This window comes from Rhinolophus sinicus, chromosome 12, assembly GCF_057876585.1.
Source record: "Rhinolophus sinicus isolate RSI-liver-muscle chromosome 12, RSI-T2T, whole genome shotgun sequence".
In the NCBI taxonomy this organism is placed as follows: domain Eukaryota; kingdom Metazoa; phylum Chordata; class Mammalia; order Chiroptera; family Rhinolophidae; genus Rhinolophus; species Rhinolophus sinicus.
This window is the reverse complement of record NC_142512.1, coordinates 26,079,832-26,097,227: the sequence shown is the minus strand read 5'-3', so window position 1 is coordinate 26,097,227 and position 17,396 is coordinate 26,079,832. Positions and strand designations below refer to the sequence as shown.

At 39.3% G+C, this 17,396-nt stretch overlaps 1 protein-coding gene across 1 annotated transcript in view; it reads right to left on the bottom strand.

The window, feature by feature from the left end:
• HEATR6 (HEAT repeat containing 6) overlaps window positions 1–17,213 on the bottom strand; it is a 30,705-nt gene extending 13,492 nt beyond the window's left edge. The window contains exons 1-9 of the mRNA XM_019732543.3: window positions 16,973–17,213; window positions 14,654–14,761; window positions 12,368–12,508; window positions 11,794–11,909; window positions 10,864–10,978; window positions 9,302–9,403; window positions 7,991–8,128; window positions 5,766–6,064; window positions 4,785–4,962 (exon numbers count right to left, since the gene is read on the bottom strand). Coding sequence (XP_019588102.3) covers window positions 4,785–4,962; window positions 5,766–6,064; window positions 7,991–8,128; window positions 9,302–9,403; window positions 10,864–10,978; window positions 11,794–11,909; window positions 12,368–12,508; window positions 14,654–14,761; window positions 16,973–17,191 — 1,416 coding nt within the window. The 5' untranslated portion in view covers window positions 17,192–17,213. The remainder of the gene's footprint in view (window positions 1–4,784; window positions 4,963–5,765; window positions 6,065–7,990; window positions 8,129–9,301; window positions 9,404–10,863; window positions 10,979–11,793; window positions 11,910–12,367; window positions 12,509–14,653; window positions 14,762–16,972) is intronic.
• Between the last annotated feature and the right edge of the window lie 183 nt (window positions 17,214–17,396).

Below are 17,396 nucleotides of genomic sequence, written 5' to 3'. Positions count from 1 at the left end.
AGTACAAAAACCTCAAATCATGAGAATAACTTAAAGATTAGAGGCCTCGTTTATTCAAGCATAAGATCAACCAAAAAGAGACAGTCCATGGGGTAGGACAAAAATAAAAATGTCTAGAGTTTGTTTCATATCAAAGTTCCTGATGATATTCTGCTTTACATTTTACCCTGAAGCATCTTGGAGTGCTCAATGTTCTTTCAACAGAGTATTAGGAATTGCGTAAATTCAACTTGGCAAGCACCATTAGTAATCAAAATTTTTATAAACATCCTTACGTGCAGGAAATAACATTGCCTGCAGTAAGAGTCTTTGCTAATCAAAGAAAAGAATACCACTGAATATGATCTTATGGGTGAAAAGGAAACATGTACACCTTTGTCAATGGACTACTGTATTTGTCAGGAAAAGTGTCACTGCATCAATGCATTTTCTTCATAAGGTTAAAATATTATTTTCAATTGATACTGTGATGATTTTGCAGCATCAAAAATCAGAAAAGAGAAAAGAAATTTAAAGAAAAAATGGCAATTTAACTAAAGTGAAATGTAAGGGACCGTGATATAAAATAATACCATCCCCTCTTTGGGCAGCTCACCCACAAATGATTCTGCCCAATTTTTAAAAAAGAGGGAATCAACATTATAATTCTAGGATCGAATCTAAATATTTACTCAACATGAAGCATATCGGAATTTGGTGTGAAAAATCTTCACACCAGAAAATCTTCAATTATATTATTTCCAAGTAACCAAGGAATAAATAATTTCGGCATGCCTTTTGTAGAGAGGAATCATAAACAGAAAACTAAAGAGTTATTGCTTTAAGAACAAATTTGTAACAAAGCAGTATGACTCTTCTGAATTAAGCATAATCACTTAGGCAGTTGATAATGTATTAGGAAATAGCATGAGAGAGAGTGAGAGAGCACACGAGCGCTAGCAGGCTCGTGCTTAAGTCAGCTGATGCAAGAAGAACTTAGGGGTGGGCAAACTTCTACAGTAAAGGGCCAGCAGTACATAGTTTATGTTTTATAATTTGTAGACCCCAGAGTCCCTGGAGCAACCACTCAACTCTGCCAGGGTAGCACAGTTACTATGTAAAGGAATAAATGTGAAGAGGTTTCAATAAAATTTTACTTGTGGACAATGAAAACTGAATTCCATATAACTTCCACATGTCATGAAATATTACCCTTCTTTTTATTTAAAAAAAAATTTAAAACATCAAAACCATTCTTAGCTCATGGGTCATATAAAAACAGGTAGTGAGCCAGGTTTGGTTCACAGGCCATAGTTTGCCAACCCGATTAGATGGCTGGCTGGTCTGAACTGAAAAAGGTAGATGTTATGCTAAACCTCCATTTCTTCAGAAGGTAATTTTTAAAAATCACAATTCCAACAGCTCACAAAGTAAAATTAAAAACCAAGCTGTGAAAGAAATGAATTGGTGCTTAAAAATCAAAACTATTCAGGTCAATTAACTTTGGTACCCTAAGAAGGAAAAAGCATTCATGACTATGACAGATGAAAACAAAAGGAATGTCACTGAAATTGGTTATTTTTCACCACTGCGGTATAAAATCTATACAGAAATGTGATACTATATTGAATTATACTTCTCATCATGACTATGACAGATGAAAACAAAAGGAATGTCACTGAAATTGGGTATTTTTCACCACTGCAGTATAAAATCTATACAGAAATGTGATACTATATCAAATTATACTTCTCATAGCTCTGATGTAATTTCTTTTAAACCCTCTTTATCTTTTGTGTTATAAAATGCGAGTTATGACACTGAATCCAGTTCAAGTGCAGCTTCATTTATTCTTATATCAATATTTAATATACTGTTTACCAGTTCTAATCAGCATTTTCAGCAGAAATTACTGATGTGTAAGCAAACCATTAGGGGTGCAGATCTCCAGAGCGGTCATTTTCTTGATTAAGTTTTTATTGTCTGAATATTTAAAATGACGGAGGAAAGACTTTTCAATCTTATAAACACCAGGTGCTCAGTTTCACCACCTTGGGCACGAAGTCTTGCTCAAAGGCACAGAAACAGGAAAGCACTTCTCCTTTTTTACTTAAGAATGTAGCAGAAATGTCTGCTAAGGTAGCTCCGTCCAGTGTTATTTTTTCCTCTTTTATGTATATTTGGTCTCAGAATATTTCTGAGAGGGTGGTAAAGAAGTCACTCCTGGGAATGGGTACCAGGGAGGTTTCAACGCAGGGCATCTGGTTGTTCTCTTCTTTGGCTTTGTCCAAGTACTAATGGTTCTTCACTCATGTTCAGGGTTAATTTCACTGGATCATGCTCCCAAAGTTGGTTGCCTTTTAAGTGGAGGCATTGGAACATTGTGTCAGGGTCTCTACTTCAGAGATATCCAAGCAAAGGTCGTCTGTTCTTGGTTGGCCATTGGGATAAAACCTGATTATCTAGCACTCCATGACAGTTAAAAATTCCAACTCTTTTTCCTCTTTCCTAGTTATGCTATCTATTACCTAGATTTTGATTTGCTTCCACATTTCATAGCTATCTAAAAGAGAAATAAATAATCATCATGGAATTTGAAAATCAGGACAATTCTCAAAGTAACAAGAGGAAGGTTTGCCCTATAGTTTAGTTTGTTCCTTAGATCAAATCTTGTTGCTGTATCTACATAATCTACCTTTGTAACTCCTGAGGAAATCATACAGAAGAAATTCTTAAATTAGTTGCATTATTTTACTGATTGTAATATGCTGCCTGGAAACACAGGATATGCTTTCTGAAGCACATTTCTAACATGTAAACATGTGACAACTTCCCAAATTGCCAAATCCTAAAGGAAATTTCTAAGTTTTCTCCTTCTTAATGAGTCATTCTAGAGTTTCATATTCCAATTTCCTGAAAGTAATCTCTGTTAGTGTTGGTGCTCTGATTGGAAGAGTCCAATCATCTTTCCTTCTATCCATTTCTCTCTGGAAAATTTCTCAGTGTATCAGTGAAAATCGCGCTTCCAGTTGACCTACAACAGGTCATATCAGAGCTGCCACAACCTCAAACGATCATCACTGTGCATTTCAATGACAAGATACACTATTGTTGTCTTGTCATGTTTCATCCTGGCTAAGAGAAACTTCAGTCACCCAGCTCCATCCTCAGTGAGCGCCTAAGAAGAGAACCACACAGCCTTTCCATAGGGCTGCACCTTTTAATCTAGCTCTGATCAATCCATTCCAATTATATGAACTGGTACTTTTAAGTTTGTGCACAACTTTCCAGAAGTGTTTATAAAAAGCCTCTCACAATGACATCATCTTCCAAAATACCTTCACATGTGGCACAATTCATTATGCTATGGACAGTTTGCAAAGGTATGCTCCAAGCCTCATTGCGTACAATAACCACTACACTTATTTACATCTTTCCACACTTAATACCTGCTAAAAAATCGACTGAGTATAATCATTGCCATTACACTGAACTGGTGAATTTTAATCACTATTATGATCTTTTTAAAATCCTCTTTAAGAATGATGACTGGTTCTCCAGGATCTTCACTGGACCTGGGACAGCTCCCAAAAGGAAGTTCTGTATTTTTTTTTTTTTTTCCACTCATCACATTTCTTGTATTCACTGAAGTTAAACAGCAAAAACATATCTGAAAGGTACTCAAATCAAGGAGGACCACTTTGCAGTATGTAAAATTTCTCATGGCACTCTAAGTCAAATGCAAACATTTAAAAAATATAAAGATATAGACATCATGAACATTGTTTCAATCCACTTTCATCAGAAATGACCTCCGACCTCTCATATCCCAAACTCACACGTCCCACATCCCCTCAGCTGCAGTGCAGGTGGTTTACGTGGCCTGCTAACTGCTCCACGACACCATCTCCTTGGCTAGTGTGGCAGCTCCCCTCAGCTGGAGGGCCTTTCAACAAATATATACACATGTATTTTAACCTTTACAGCAGTTTTCCTTTCAATTATTAGAATGGCTTCATGACTGATTTGTATCTGTCCTCCCAGATTCTCATTTGCTATTGATTCAGTCAATCTGAAAAATTTCTATGGGTTTAACTACTTAGGATATTGGGTATTTAAAATAACCTACAAGGCATTTTTTTGTGTGTGTATAACTGAAGCTAACTTAACTATATGACCCCGTAAAATCTTTTGAAGGGTCATATAGAAGTTTTCTTATATAGTAATTAAGTATTTGAGGAGCTGATCATAGGGAGTTCCAGTGTATTGCTGCCCTTCTCTTTCTTTTTAAGGGAAATATCTTACAAATAAAGGAATAATACCATTGGCCTAAATAAAACTATCCACTTTGAGAGGAATTCAATATCCTATACTTTCATAGAACATCGTAAGGATTTTTCTAAGCCTCACACATCCTTCATAACTATTATGTACCATGATAGTCCACTGAGGTTTAAGTCATTTCTTATTTTTTTCCTACTACAAATACCATAGTAATCAACATTTTCATAAAAGAGAGAGAAACACAGCTGCTTCGTGACAGCTTAAAGGGGACAACAAAGCAATTACTCAGTGCGCTCAGCTTCAAGCAGGACCTGGGGCAGGAGGTGACATCAGTGGGCTCTTCCTCAACCCGTTGCTCACATAAGCCCATTTCCTATCCTGCCCATCTAGTGGTTCTCAAGTTAGGACTTGGGGTGGTATCAGTAAGAGCTGTGTTCAGATAAAATTGGATAGGGTGAGAAAACAACAAAGATGTGTAGTTTTTCTTCCTAGAATAATGCTTAGAATTTAAATGCTCTTACCTTTGGGGAAGGATCTTTTAACGTAAGAGTCATCAAGGAAACAGACTGTGGGCTTCCGAGCTCAGGTGTATCAGGAACAAAGGCTGACCAGTAGCCATAAAGAACTTTTTTTTCTATTGATTTTATAGTAGAAAGAAAACAAGCTAATGCTCCTTGGCGAACTTTGGCTTGGTAAGACCTTTAATAACCAAGAGAAGGGAAAAAAAGAGTCTTTTAATAGTTTTTAAAAATATAAGCAGGAAATACTATTTATTTCAGCCAACTCAAATAATACATTGAGAAATTCAACATTCTGAATAAATCTTAAAGATACCAACATGATATTACAAAAACTTATTTTTCAAAATACAGAATACGTTAAAGCAATTTGTTTACATAACAAGTTAATGAAGTCGACAATTAATAAAACACAACTAGATAGAGAATAAGAGGGCAGCATTTTGATGTCAGGAAACGAGTGTTAGATATAGATATGAGACACTGCAGAGTAGCCATCCATCCAACAAACATGTACCGAGTATCCTCGTGTATGTGCCAGGCATTGTGCTCAGGGTGGCAGACACGACTAGCTTTTAATGGCAGAGATGGACGGTTGAAGAAACAACAACACATTATGATCAACACTAGGGCAGGAGTAGGTAGAAGGGTCACATAGAAGGGGTACCTAAGCCAGAATGAGGGGGTCGAAAAAGGCTTCTCAGAAGATATGACTGCTAAGCCCATACTGAAGATGAGTGGTGATTAATGAGGCAAAAAGGCAAAAAAAAAAAAAAAAAAGTGCAAGACTATTCCAGGCAGAGGAACGATACGTACAAAAGCAGATCAAGAGAACAAGGCAAAACGCAGAGTAATGCAAAGTCCCACATAAATGGGACTTTTTCAACTTAAGTCACATGCAGCAGTCATATAACTTAGCAAAGTTATAAAAATGTACATGCAACTTAGAATATAAGGCATAAAAATATAACAAAATACTACTACCTCATTTTGCTCTGCATGCCTCCTTCAGCATCAGAATAATCTGACTCACTGCTGCTGACCCTTTTCCAGCTGGAAGAACTGAAGGCTGGGGAGCCTCGATCTGTTCCTACCGCTCCACTTCCATCCAATGGGAAACTCTGGACACCCAAGGAGGAGGCACCCTCAGTACTCCCTTCATACAGGTTCACTCTGCCCAAGCCAGTGACTGGGGCTGCTTCTCTTTCACCACTGGATTCTTCCTCTTCCTCCTCACCTTGCTGGATTTTCTTTGGTTTTACTTTTGATTTTTTCTTTTTATTCTGGTGTGAGGAGCAAATGAAAACATACTTATGATAGCTATTTCAAAACAGCTTTTAACTGACTTACTAGTACTTTCTCATTTGGTAATTGCCAAGTATGTCCCCAACATGTAGTTGGAAGAGAGAAGAGAGAAAAGTGGCACTTACTTAGTACCCTATGTGTTAGGCACTATTCTGAGTGCTTACACATACCCTGTGAGACTGTAAGAAGCAAGGTACCACAATGAAAAATGTGGGACAGAGCGAAACTTGGTTTTTGCCTGGGTTTACATTCTACCTCTGTGACCCTGGGCAAACTGTTTAGCTTCGCTGGGCTTGCCCTTCCTCATCTGTAAGTGTAAGGGTAATACCACGGCTACCTTGCACAGTTGTTGCGAAAGCATTCGGCCTTCTCAACTGGGGTTCCGCAAGAGAATCTAATCTATAGGAAATGACTTGAGTGACTATTTTTCTCGGTTCTCCCAAAAAAGATACATAGTTAGTAACACTCTAGATGCATAAGAAAGACGTAAATCCATTACAACAATGCATGTTTTAAGACATTGGGGCTCTATAGATGCAGACACCAAGTAAAAGGCAGCTTTTCTCCTACTTCTTTCTTTCTGACATTCAAGTATCTTTGGAATAGGTGCCCGCCTCTCCATTCTCAAAGTCCCTGACGTTGGGGCAGAAGGTCCTCATCACGTCTACCTTAGGTTATTAATGTGGCTCCAGACTCAAACCCTTTTACTTGTTACCACAGTGATTTCTCTGAAATGCAAATCGTATCACATCACTCCGCTATATATTATTTTTCAATGAATCCCCACCACCTATATGATAAAAGCCCAAATTCCTTGGCATACTATCTAAGACCCTTATAATTTGGCCTCTGCTACATACTTGCCCCAGCTCTCCCCTCCTCACGCCTGACACTCTAGCCCTACTGGACGACAGTGGGCTGCACGCATTCTCATTCTCTTCGTTGATACACCTTTTGTCCCCTTGGAATAACACACTTTCCTTCCTTCTCTATACGCCTACTCATTCTTGAGACTCAGTTCAGCCACCACGTCTTTTTAAAGGACTTCTTACTCCTCAATTGGATTAGGTGTCTTGAATGTGTTCCCAAGTACCCTGTGAACATTCTGATGAAAGAAATCATTACATTGCATTGTAGCTCCCCCAAACTCCTAAAAACAGTCCATTTACTTAAATGCTTGGCACAATGTCTGGGATTGGCAAATGTATGGTAAATGTTGAATAAGTGATAGAATTCCTAATCATAAGCATTTGTATCAGGTATTACACTTCTATATGCAATACCTTGGCTATATATCTGTATATTCTAGCTTCTCCAACAGAAACATGAGGGAGATGGCAGCTATCTGGAAAGGCTGGGCAATCTGGTGAATGTAAGGAGTGTGGAGATAGTGAGCTGACCGACAACGGGTTCTAATGGTCTAGAGAGGGGTTGGCAAATTACAGTCCAAAGGCCAACTCCAGCCCAGCGCACAGCCTGTTTCTGTAGTAAGTTTTACTGGAACACAGCCACACTCATTCATTACATAGTGTCTATGGCTACTTTGGCATTAGGACATCAGAGTTGGCAGTTGAAACAGAGATCTGAAAGACCAGCTAGCCTTTCGCAGAAAAAGTTTGTTGACCTGTGGTCTCGAGCATTTGAGGGATGAGGATGCTTGGCTTTGGGGGTAAAGCGAATGCCTATTTTCATAGCTGCTATACTGCCTGGACATCTTAGGAGGGTAAGATACTCTAACTGATATTTTCAGCACTGTGATGAATTTAAATTTACTATGCTAAAACCCCGAAATGGAATCCAATTCAAGGTGAGCCTTTGGCACAGTAGTGATGCATATCACAGAAAACACATAGCAAACAATTAAAAACGATCTGCAGCTTAAATCTAAATAGACATAAATGTACCAGAGTTGGGCGAGAAGCGCTGGATTCCGATTGCTGCGGTTTGACAGGTGGCCGCCCATCGTACTGAGGAAGCGGAGTGGGGTATAACACTTTGGGCATCTCTATGTTTACTCCAGGGAGTCCATGAAACATGGATTTCTAATGACGATGATTAAGGAAACACACACAAAAAACATAAATCAAAAACCAGAATTATTCATCATGTTCTAGCTCAAACAGATTAATGTTTAGAAACTTAATTAATGAAATAAAAAATGAGACAGAAAATAGATGGCTTGAAGCTAGTTTAGGACTTAAGAGTCTAATCTCCTCAGCCTATAGCTGGGTCTGCTTTGGCCAGATCAGGGTAGGCTTGATTTCAGTTTATTTATTTACTGATTATTTTTATTTATTAAGTTAAAAAATGTATCCAACCAGTCTTATCCAATTATTATATCTCTCTCTCTCTCTCTCTCTGTTTTTTGTGGTTTTTTTTTACCAATCTATCATTTTTTCAGCTTACCCCTGTCCACATCTAGCTATCTCTCTATTTAGGAACAGAGGAAATGACACAGGGAAAGAATTAAAATTTTAGTCATGATCAAACATGGCTTTGATCTGAGGCCAGCACAAAGCTTCTTACTATTTCCTTGCTCAACTGAAGACAGCTGGGCCCCAGAGAGGCTGACCTGACTTTCCTACTGACTGGCAGCCTACTGACACACATCTTTTGTTTTGTTTTGTTTTGTTTTATTTTTTACTGTTAACTTCCCTCAATCTTTTTTTTTTTTTTTTAGTTTCAGGTGTACAAAACAACGTAATAGTTAAGACATTTCACCCTTCACAGAGTGATAACCTCCCCTCCCCCAATCTCTTGCCCCTCTGACATCGTACATAGCTGTTACAATTCCATCGACAATTCGCTATGCTGTACTCCACATCCCGTGACTATATCTGACAAACATCTTCATTGGCCTGCCTACCACACGGGGGCAAGAGCCAAGGAGAAACCCTGGTTCTTCTTTCAAGTACAAGAAGGTTCAATGTAATCAAAAATTATCTACAGATCTTACCTCATAACCTATTCCCTTCCAAAGTTAAAATTCACAGATGAAATATTAGAATTTTGATACATTTACTAAAGCAAGGCTTATTGTTTTCAATTCATTTTAAGTATGCTGGAATGTGAACATTTTAGTCTTCTCTCTTAAAATATAATATCCTAAAGCTAGCCTTGCAGTGATCATGGAAAGTGGTCCTTATGCCTGGGGTTTAAATAGGAAAGACACCAGCCATTATAAGGATGTGGGGTTTAAGCAGACAATGCCTTACCTTTAGCACAGCTAGGAGAGCTCCAAGTTCATCAGTCTCTGTCAGTTTCATCTTCCCACCATTTAGAAGAGATTGTATACCTTTTAATGCATTTTGTAACAACTAGGGGGAAAAAGGAGACCAAGTTAAAAGGTAAATGAAATTTGGTTGTCTAGGCATCAACTTTCTAGCACCATTTAGGATGGAGGAGAAAAAGTTTTTAGATGATGATGAAAAAAACCTTTAGACGGGTGGGGAAGCAGAGATGAAGGTCCAAGAGAAGAGATCTTCTCTTCTAACGTCTACTAATTATTGAATAAGAGTGGTCTTATCATACATGTTTATAAACCAGCATGTACAAATGGCAAGTAAGAAACAAAGAAGAGATGTTTAGTAGGAAGAATGCAACAGGAATGAAAAAAATGGCAGCAGAGATCAGAGGCGGGAAATCTCTATAATGCAACAACCGAGCAGTTCTTAGAGGCAAAGAAACATATGTGGGAACAGGTTTCTGGAGGGCAATTCTGATCAAGATTGATTTTCTGACTCAGTAATCTCATTTCTAGGATTCTGTCCTTAAGAAATACTCCCCAGATAGAGAGGATGTGAACTTATAGCCTTGTTTGAAACAGTGGGAACACAAAAAAAAACTTCAATTTCTGTCAATTATGACAAAGAATATGTAAGAAGCTAAACCTCGGCTACATGTGAAACTCAACAATAATAATTGCACGCACTTTGGCAAGCTCTCTACATGTTTTATTTCATGTACTACTCATAAGACCTCTACAAGGCAGGTATATCATTTGTCCCATTTCAGAGAAGAGGAATATGGAGGCTCAAGAAGTTAAGGCTCGTGCTCGCTTCAGCAGCACATATACTAAAATTGGAAGTTAAGGCCCAAGGTCTCCCAGCAACAGAGTTAGAAAACATGAGGCATGACAACAGGTATTGAAAAGAGGTCTAAGAGGTATTAAGCTTAAAAAGGAAAGTGGTAAAACAGCGTATTTAATATCATCCCATTTAAAAATTATAAATATGATCATTTATATATAGAAAAAAAATGTGGGAGCTTGTAGAACAAATTATTTCCAACGCTTATATCTGAGCAGAGAACTATAAAGAACTTGTGCAATCTTAGATCTGTAATATTTGAAATGTGCTACTCAGAATTTAAAACATGTTAATAAATTGTCATATCTGCATCAGAGTTATAAAAAATGAAATAAAATATTACAGATATTGTTGAATCCACTCCTTACCTTTCTATCTAAAAGACAGTCGCTAGTCTAAATTTGTATTGCTTTTATAGTCAGGAGGAGGAAAAAACTTTCTTTAAAAATCTAAAATTGCAAAACAAAAACAATGGCTAAACAAAACAAACAAACAAAACAGTTTCTTGTAATTTAAACCTCAAAGGCATGACTTTAGTCTTTTTAGGTTATCAACATTCCACTTCTGCCTGTATCTCTAGATAAAACGAATACAGCAACCAAATTAAACTCTTTGGTAACAGCTTCTGTTGCACTGCTGCTTCTAGACACATCTCTAACATTCACAAGATCAGTGGTGGTCCCACCTACCATACAATATGTGATATCATCCATGTCAGACAATTTTGGAGACTGCAAAGTGGTCAAGAAGGTTTGGAAGCAGATACTCTGGTAGGTCTCCTCCAAGTACGGCTGTCCTGGTACACTAAAACATGTAACAGAGAAAGCAACTCAGACTTGGTCTCCTTCGAAATGGGGCTTGCAAAAGAATAAGAATGAAAAGTAGCAGTAATATAGATTAACGGAGTTGGAATATACCCTTGAATGAAACGCCATTATGGGAGACTGTGCGCTTTGGTTAATTAATTACTGCTGTGGGACAGGCTTGAGACTGGAGTGAATAGGAAGAAGGAAAAATGGTTTTCATAGGGAAAAGTTACAGAATTTTGTAGTGGAAGAAGTATGGAGAAAGAGAAACCTCATTTAGTTCTACTCTTCAGTGCTCAGAGGGAAATAACGCAGGCAGGTCCTGTCGAGCCAGAGTCATAGCTGAACCTGCCTTCCTAGTCACTGAACAACACTGCAATGTAGAGACGAGATTATCATCCATCAGTGCAAGTTTGTGCTGCTCATTTTCTTAGAAGAAATTGGCCTTGACACATAAATCTCACCAAAGCTTAAATTCCTATGCATATATCCTTCTAAAAGACCGAATAAGGTTAGAATTCGTACCAACAGAAAACAAAACCTTGGCATATTGCACATATATCACTTTTCCTGTACTTTAGGGATAAGGTCCAAGTCTATTTTTCCTTCATTTCTTTACAAGTTTTCTTTATAAGCAATATTAAAATTAAAAATAAACAATATAAGATGATCTTATTAGCAAAGAACATGGGAAATGCAAAGTAGGTTATTTTTCTGAGGTGGCTCTGGGTTCAGACAGATCGAACCAGCTCCAAAGGGCCCAGGAGAGGCCCTGTCTCATGACACCTGGGAAACCTGATTGGATCTACATACCTGAGACATAAGTTTGCCATACAATGCACTGCAGCTCTCCTAACTTCTGGGTCAGACTGAGTCGAGTCACTCAACTTCATCAAGAGTCCGCTCTTGCCTAATAAGTCTGGGAGGTACTAAAACAAAGTAACAGCCAATGTTGGTCAAAGAACAGCTTCTGGAAAATAACCACTCTTTAGACAGATTTCATTTTTTTTTAACTAAAGGACAGTTAAGTACCAAAAAACTAGCTGCTAGGTAACTCTTTCAGATAGTCACACAAAGATATGCCAAAAAACATCAGTGAGGATCGTCATTCCCAGCCTATGGAGGTGGGGAAGCTCTTCAGTCTTGGCTGAAGGGTAGTGATAATGATAATAATAATGGTTAATATTTACCGAGTGCCAAACACTTTATACGTGTTATCTCACTTCATCCTCAGAGGAACTATTTTACACATGAGAAAACGATGCTTAGAGGGAGTAAGGGTTGTTCAAGGTGACACATCTAATTAATGACAGGACAGAAACCTGAACACAGGCCAGTTGGTTCAGAGCCTGTGCCCCTAAATGAAAGACAACACGCTTTAAACTACCTTTTGACATTTGGAGCCATTGCAGTAAACCAGAGCTGCCAGGGCTTGAAGAATTTTCACGTGTGTCCAGGAGCTGCACTGTTGAAGAGCGGAAATCGTATACGCCAACAGGAAATCCAGGTTCTGTTCATCAACAATTACCTATCAACAGAGGGAAAAATACATGTGATCTAACTTCTAAAATATTTTCTTATTCTTTCCAGACATGTATGCTCATCTGAATCAAGCTGTGTAAGAGAGTGCCTGTGTGCCCATCTTCTTTATGTCAAAAAGATCAGTTCTAAAGGCCTTGAAAGTTCGAGCAAGACAGAGATGTCTTCTTGCCCCAGGGCCTCGTTCACTTCTTCCCCTTTACTCCTTCACTCAAAATAGAACCATGGCAACTTTTCCTTGAACTAACCAGACACTGGCAGCTGTAAGTACACGGATATGTAAGACTCAATCCACTAAAATTTCTCAATTCAACTAAATTGCCTTATCCATAGTAAACACTCAACAAATACATTGTAAATAAATATGTCTACTAAATTCCTACTATGTCTCTAACATAATAGGGTGAATACAAAAGGGAGAGATGGCATATTCTTGTCCTCAAGTTGTTTATAATCTTGTTGGGAAAAAGTGGGCTAACCAACTCACAGACAATTGACATAAACTGTCATCAAATGCTAGAGAGTTGGTTAAGGGCTGTAGATGCCATAGGTGATTAGAAACTATTCCAATTGCCAGTGTTACAAAGATGATATACCTGAGAATAGTAAACATTCAGAAGCATTCACATCAATTTGAAAAATTCTACACTTGAAAATAGCCTTATTGCATTTAGGAAGTCGCACGTAGCAGGCACTGTTGGTCCCTACCAGCATTTACCTCCTCTTTTCTTGCTGGCAGGGTAGATTTTATTTGGGTGCCCTCCTCTCCCACATGAGACCTAAGGGTAAATCCTAATTAGTCTAAGACAGTAGTTCTCTACGAGGGGTAATCTTGTCCCCCAGGGAACATGTGGCAATGTCTGTAGACATTTTTCACTGTCACAATTGGAGTGACGCTACTGGTATGCAGTGGACAGAAGCCAAGGATCCTGCTAAACATCCCCAGGACAGCCCCCTCTACCCCACACAAAGAATTACCCAATCCAAAATACCCATAGTGCCCAGCTTGAGCTGCACATTGGAATCATCTAGGAAGCTTAAGCCCTCCAGGTGATTCCACGGTGCCGCCACGGTTGAAACCTCCAGTTTAAGCCACTCACGGTAATACCATGCCTATGCTCAAACCGGTCTAGAGGGGCTATGAGATGACCTAGGTCTCCCCAGCCAGATATCAGGGGAGGTCTGCTGAAGAGTCTATGGGACAAATTTCCTCATTCTTAAATAAAAAGACACAAAATCCTCAGTTCTTTTGCTTCTGCTGGGTATTATTTATTTTGCATGGGATGCCTAGGATTGAAGCAGCCACCTCAGGACTGTGAGAGATGCTGGCAAAGGATAACCCCCATTCTGCAGATAGCAGAATGGAAAGATGTCAGCAATCCTCTGATTTTTAAGTGTCCCTAGAGCTGCCTCCCTTAGGGCTTGTAATGCGACGTAATTTTTTTTTTTAAATATTGTTTCGCTACTCTGGATTGTTTTTTCTGTTTCTTTCGGCCAGCAGCACCCTAGATTACGTAATGCTAATTGATAAGTTTTCTGCGAACTGCATTCACCTACTCATGTGGTAGCCTATGGTTAACAGCCTTAATTTTTTTTAACTATTCTTAAAAAGATAACAGATTTATTTAGCAAGTTGGAAAAGGTTCTGGAGAGAAGGGAGCTATAGTAAGACCTTGATACAAATAAAGGGGTCTTTTTATCTAGGGTCCTCTGGCTCCCAAGCTACTTCTCATGTTCTCTGAAAACCAAAAGTAGACCACAAAAATGGTAGCTTTAGGAAAGAGGAAGGAAACAATATTGGTAGGAAAGAAGTCGGGGATTATTTCAATTTATTCTTAGATATATGTTGGCCACATACATTTTTCAACAAAAATTCTAAGAGTTGGGGGCCTAAATGATACTGGTTTCTTGAACCAAACAAAAAGAAATACCTCTAATAGAGAAACTTCTAGAATTGTGCAGAATTTTTTTTTTTTTTTTGGTCTGTTTCTTTTAATATCATTCTTAGTGGGCATTTGCTTTTTCTATAGCTTCTCAAAAGACCAGCCTACCATACCTATCACAGATGAAGTATTTCAAAGGTACTTATTCTCAAACTTCATGATCTGAATTCTAAAGTTACAAAAATGATTACCTGTAATGTGTTAAGTAAATGGTGGATAAGCTGAGACACTTTGCTGACAAGATGATTCTGATTAACAGGCACCAGTCGGCAAGCTTGGACAAGAAGAGTACTGACATCCTACAAAAAAAAATAAAAAAGACAATGGAAAGGTGATATACCTATTAGTTAAAGTGAAAACCCCTCCCCCCCCAAAAAAGCACAGCCAAATGGGAAAATAAAAGTGAATGTTCACAAATTGGGAAAAGATGAAATTTGAGACAGTAGGGGGGAAAATGAAATGACAGCACAAAAATAGGATGTGCCAAAAAAATAGAAGAAAAAGAATCAATATGCTTTTTGTCAGGCGAAAGACTCGAGAATCTCTATGCAGAGACAGTACAATTAAATAACCAAAGAAAGGATTCCATAATATTAAGGCATACATTTTAGTTAATACCAAAAAGTAGCAAACCAGGTTTGATTTTCAATGCTAGTGGGAAAATCAGAAATGATGCTTGGATGAATTTAATGTAAAATTAGAAAATTCTGGGGGAAAAAAGGAACCTATTTGCAAATAATACTATTCATTTATCCATTGATGTTTATTGACTGAAAAGGCTCTGAGCACCTACTATGTGCCAGGTAGTACGCTAGTTCTTTGTACTCCAAAGGTAAACAAACCTATTTCTGATCCTCCAAAAGCTCACAATCTAGTGAGAGAGACAGAAATATTCACAAATACTTAAAGTGAATTAAGTGCTGAAAGAATTAAGTATAAACTCTGGGGGAATGGTAATTAGGGAAGTCTTATAAAGGTGATTTTTAAGCAGAATCTGGAATTATTTGAAGGATGAGTTAAAATCTGCAGATAGACAAGGCACTGAAAGACATTGCAAGCAAAGGAAATGGAATGTGCAAAGACTTGGAATACTAATAGGTGTAAAATACCAGTAGGTGCTTGAGGAACAGTAAGTTTTAAATGACTGCACACAAGGCACAAAAGAAGTCTCAGGACAGGAAAGTAGAAAGGCACATATTTTGGGTGCAAAAAATATCAAATTATACAAATAAAACAAAAGTCCCCAATTACTCCCTCAAATCCACTCCGCTCCCTAGTGACACACACTATTATTTTGTTGTGCACTCTTTGTATCTATAAATATACACAAATTTTTAAACCTCCTCAGCCTATATTGGTCTGTATGAATTGTTCTGTAACTTGCTTTGACCATTTACCAATATGTTTTGAAGTTCTTCCCAAATCAAAGTTTTACTTTTCTAATCACATTTTTTTCCACTAAAGAAAAGATTAACTCTAGTAGCAGAGCAAAGGGTGGTTTGGAGAAGGCTGGACTGGAGGCAGGAGATAATTTAGAAGAGAACAGTGGAATAGTCCAAGAAAGACTCAGCTTGCCTGAGGCTCTAAGGCATTGGCTATGGGAACAGAGACAACAGTATGGACTGAGAAATACTTATGAGATAGATGCTAAAGAATACGGATTGGATAAGATCTGAAAGGAAGGAAAGGCGAAGAACTAGTTCGTGCCTGTGTGAGTTGGCAAACTGCATGTGCACATTTGTGTGTGTAGGGGAACAGAATGGGTTGGGGATGGTGTGTGTATATGGAGGTGATGTACTCATTTTTAGGAACTGTCAAGTTTGAGGTGCCTGTGAGCACCAGACGGCAGTGGTATGACTGGGTCAAGAGTTCAGGGAATTCAGTAGGTAGTATCCAAGGCCTGATGTGTGTGAATAATATTACTCAAAGTCAGAATACTTCCAAAGAGGAGGCAGTGGGCAGAGCTAGCATGGAGGAACGGAAAACAGCAAATTTTGTGACAGACTTAAGTTCCAATTCTAGCTATGCCTTTTGCCAGCAATATGACATTGGATTTTTATGAGCCTCAGTGTTTTTATCAGTAAAACAGACCTAACAGTACCCGGGTTCTAGGTTTCCTGGAACTGTGAACGGGTAAGTACAGTACGTGGTCCGCGTGCCATATACTTAATCAATAGTAGCAGTGAATTTTACATACAAAGTATTCTGGATGCATGGAGTGGAGCAAGAGGGCAGGAAGGTGGTACCAGAGATGACACCTGTGTTGACATCACAGCAGAAGTCAAGTTGGGTTATGAAAGATGCGAGTTTGCAAAGAACTGCAGGGTCTTCCAGATAGAAGAGGAAAGAGCCACGGTCGGAGGTAGCAAACGAGCCTGGAACTAAGTAACGCGAAGTGGAGGTGAGAAAAGCCGGGAGAGGCAGGCGGAAGTACCAGCGAGGATCCCTGAAGGGTGGGGACCGGGCCAGCAGGCGCATCTGGGGTCCTCCCGGCCCGGCCCGCCGCCTACCTCCGGGGCCACGCCGCCGCCCTCGCTGTAGTTCTCGGAGATGAGCTGGTCTAAGAGCAGGTGGATCTCGGTGCGGGCGGAGCTACTGTCATCCGGCCGCAGGGCGCAGAGCCTGGCCGACAGGCGGCGGAACCCCCTGCCTTGCTCGCCAGGCAGCTCCAGCGGCAACTCCCGCGGCGGCCCGCCCAGCAGGGAGCCGACGACTTGCACCGTCGCCATCTTTCCTACGTAGACCAGGGAAACACTTCCGGGGCATCCCTGTCTCCGCGCGCCAGTCCCGGAAATACCTTACTTGAACCAGAAGCTGATGCCCTAGGGTTCCAAGACCAAGGAGGCCAAGTCCTCAGACGGGTGCCCTGCAAATACTCGTCAGGAATTGGCTTGGAGACTTGTTCGCAGCCCACCTTTTCTTGAGCCCTGACTA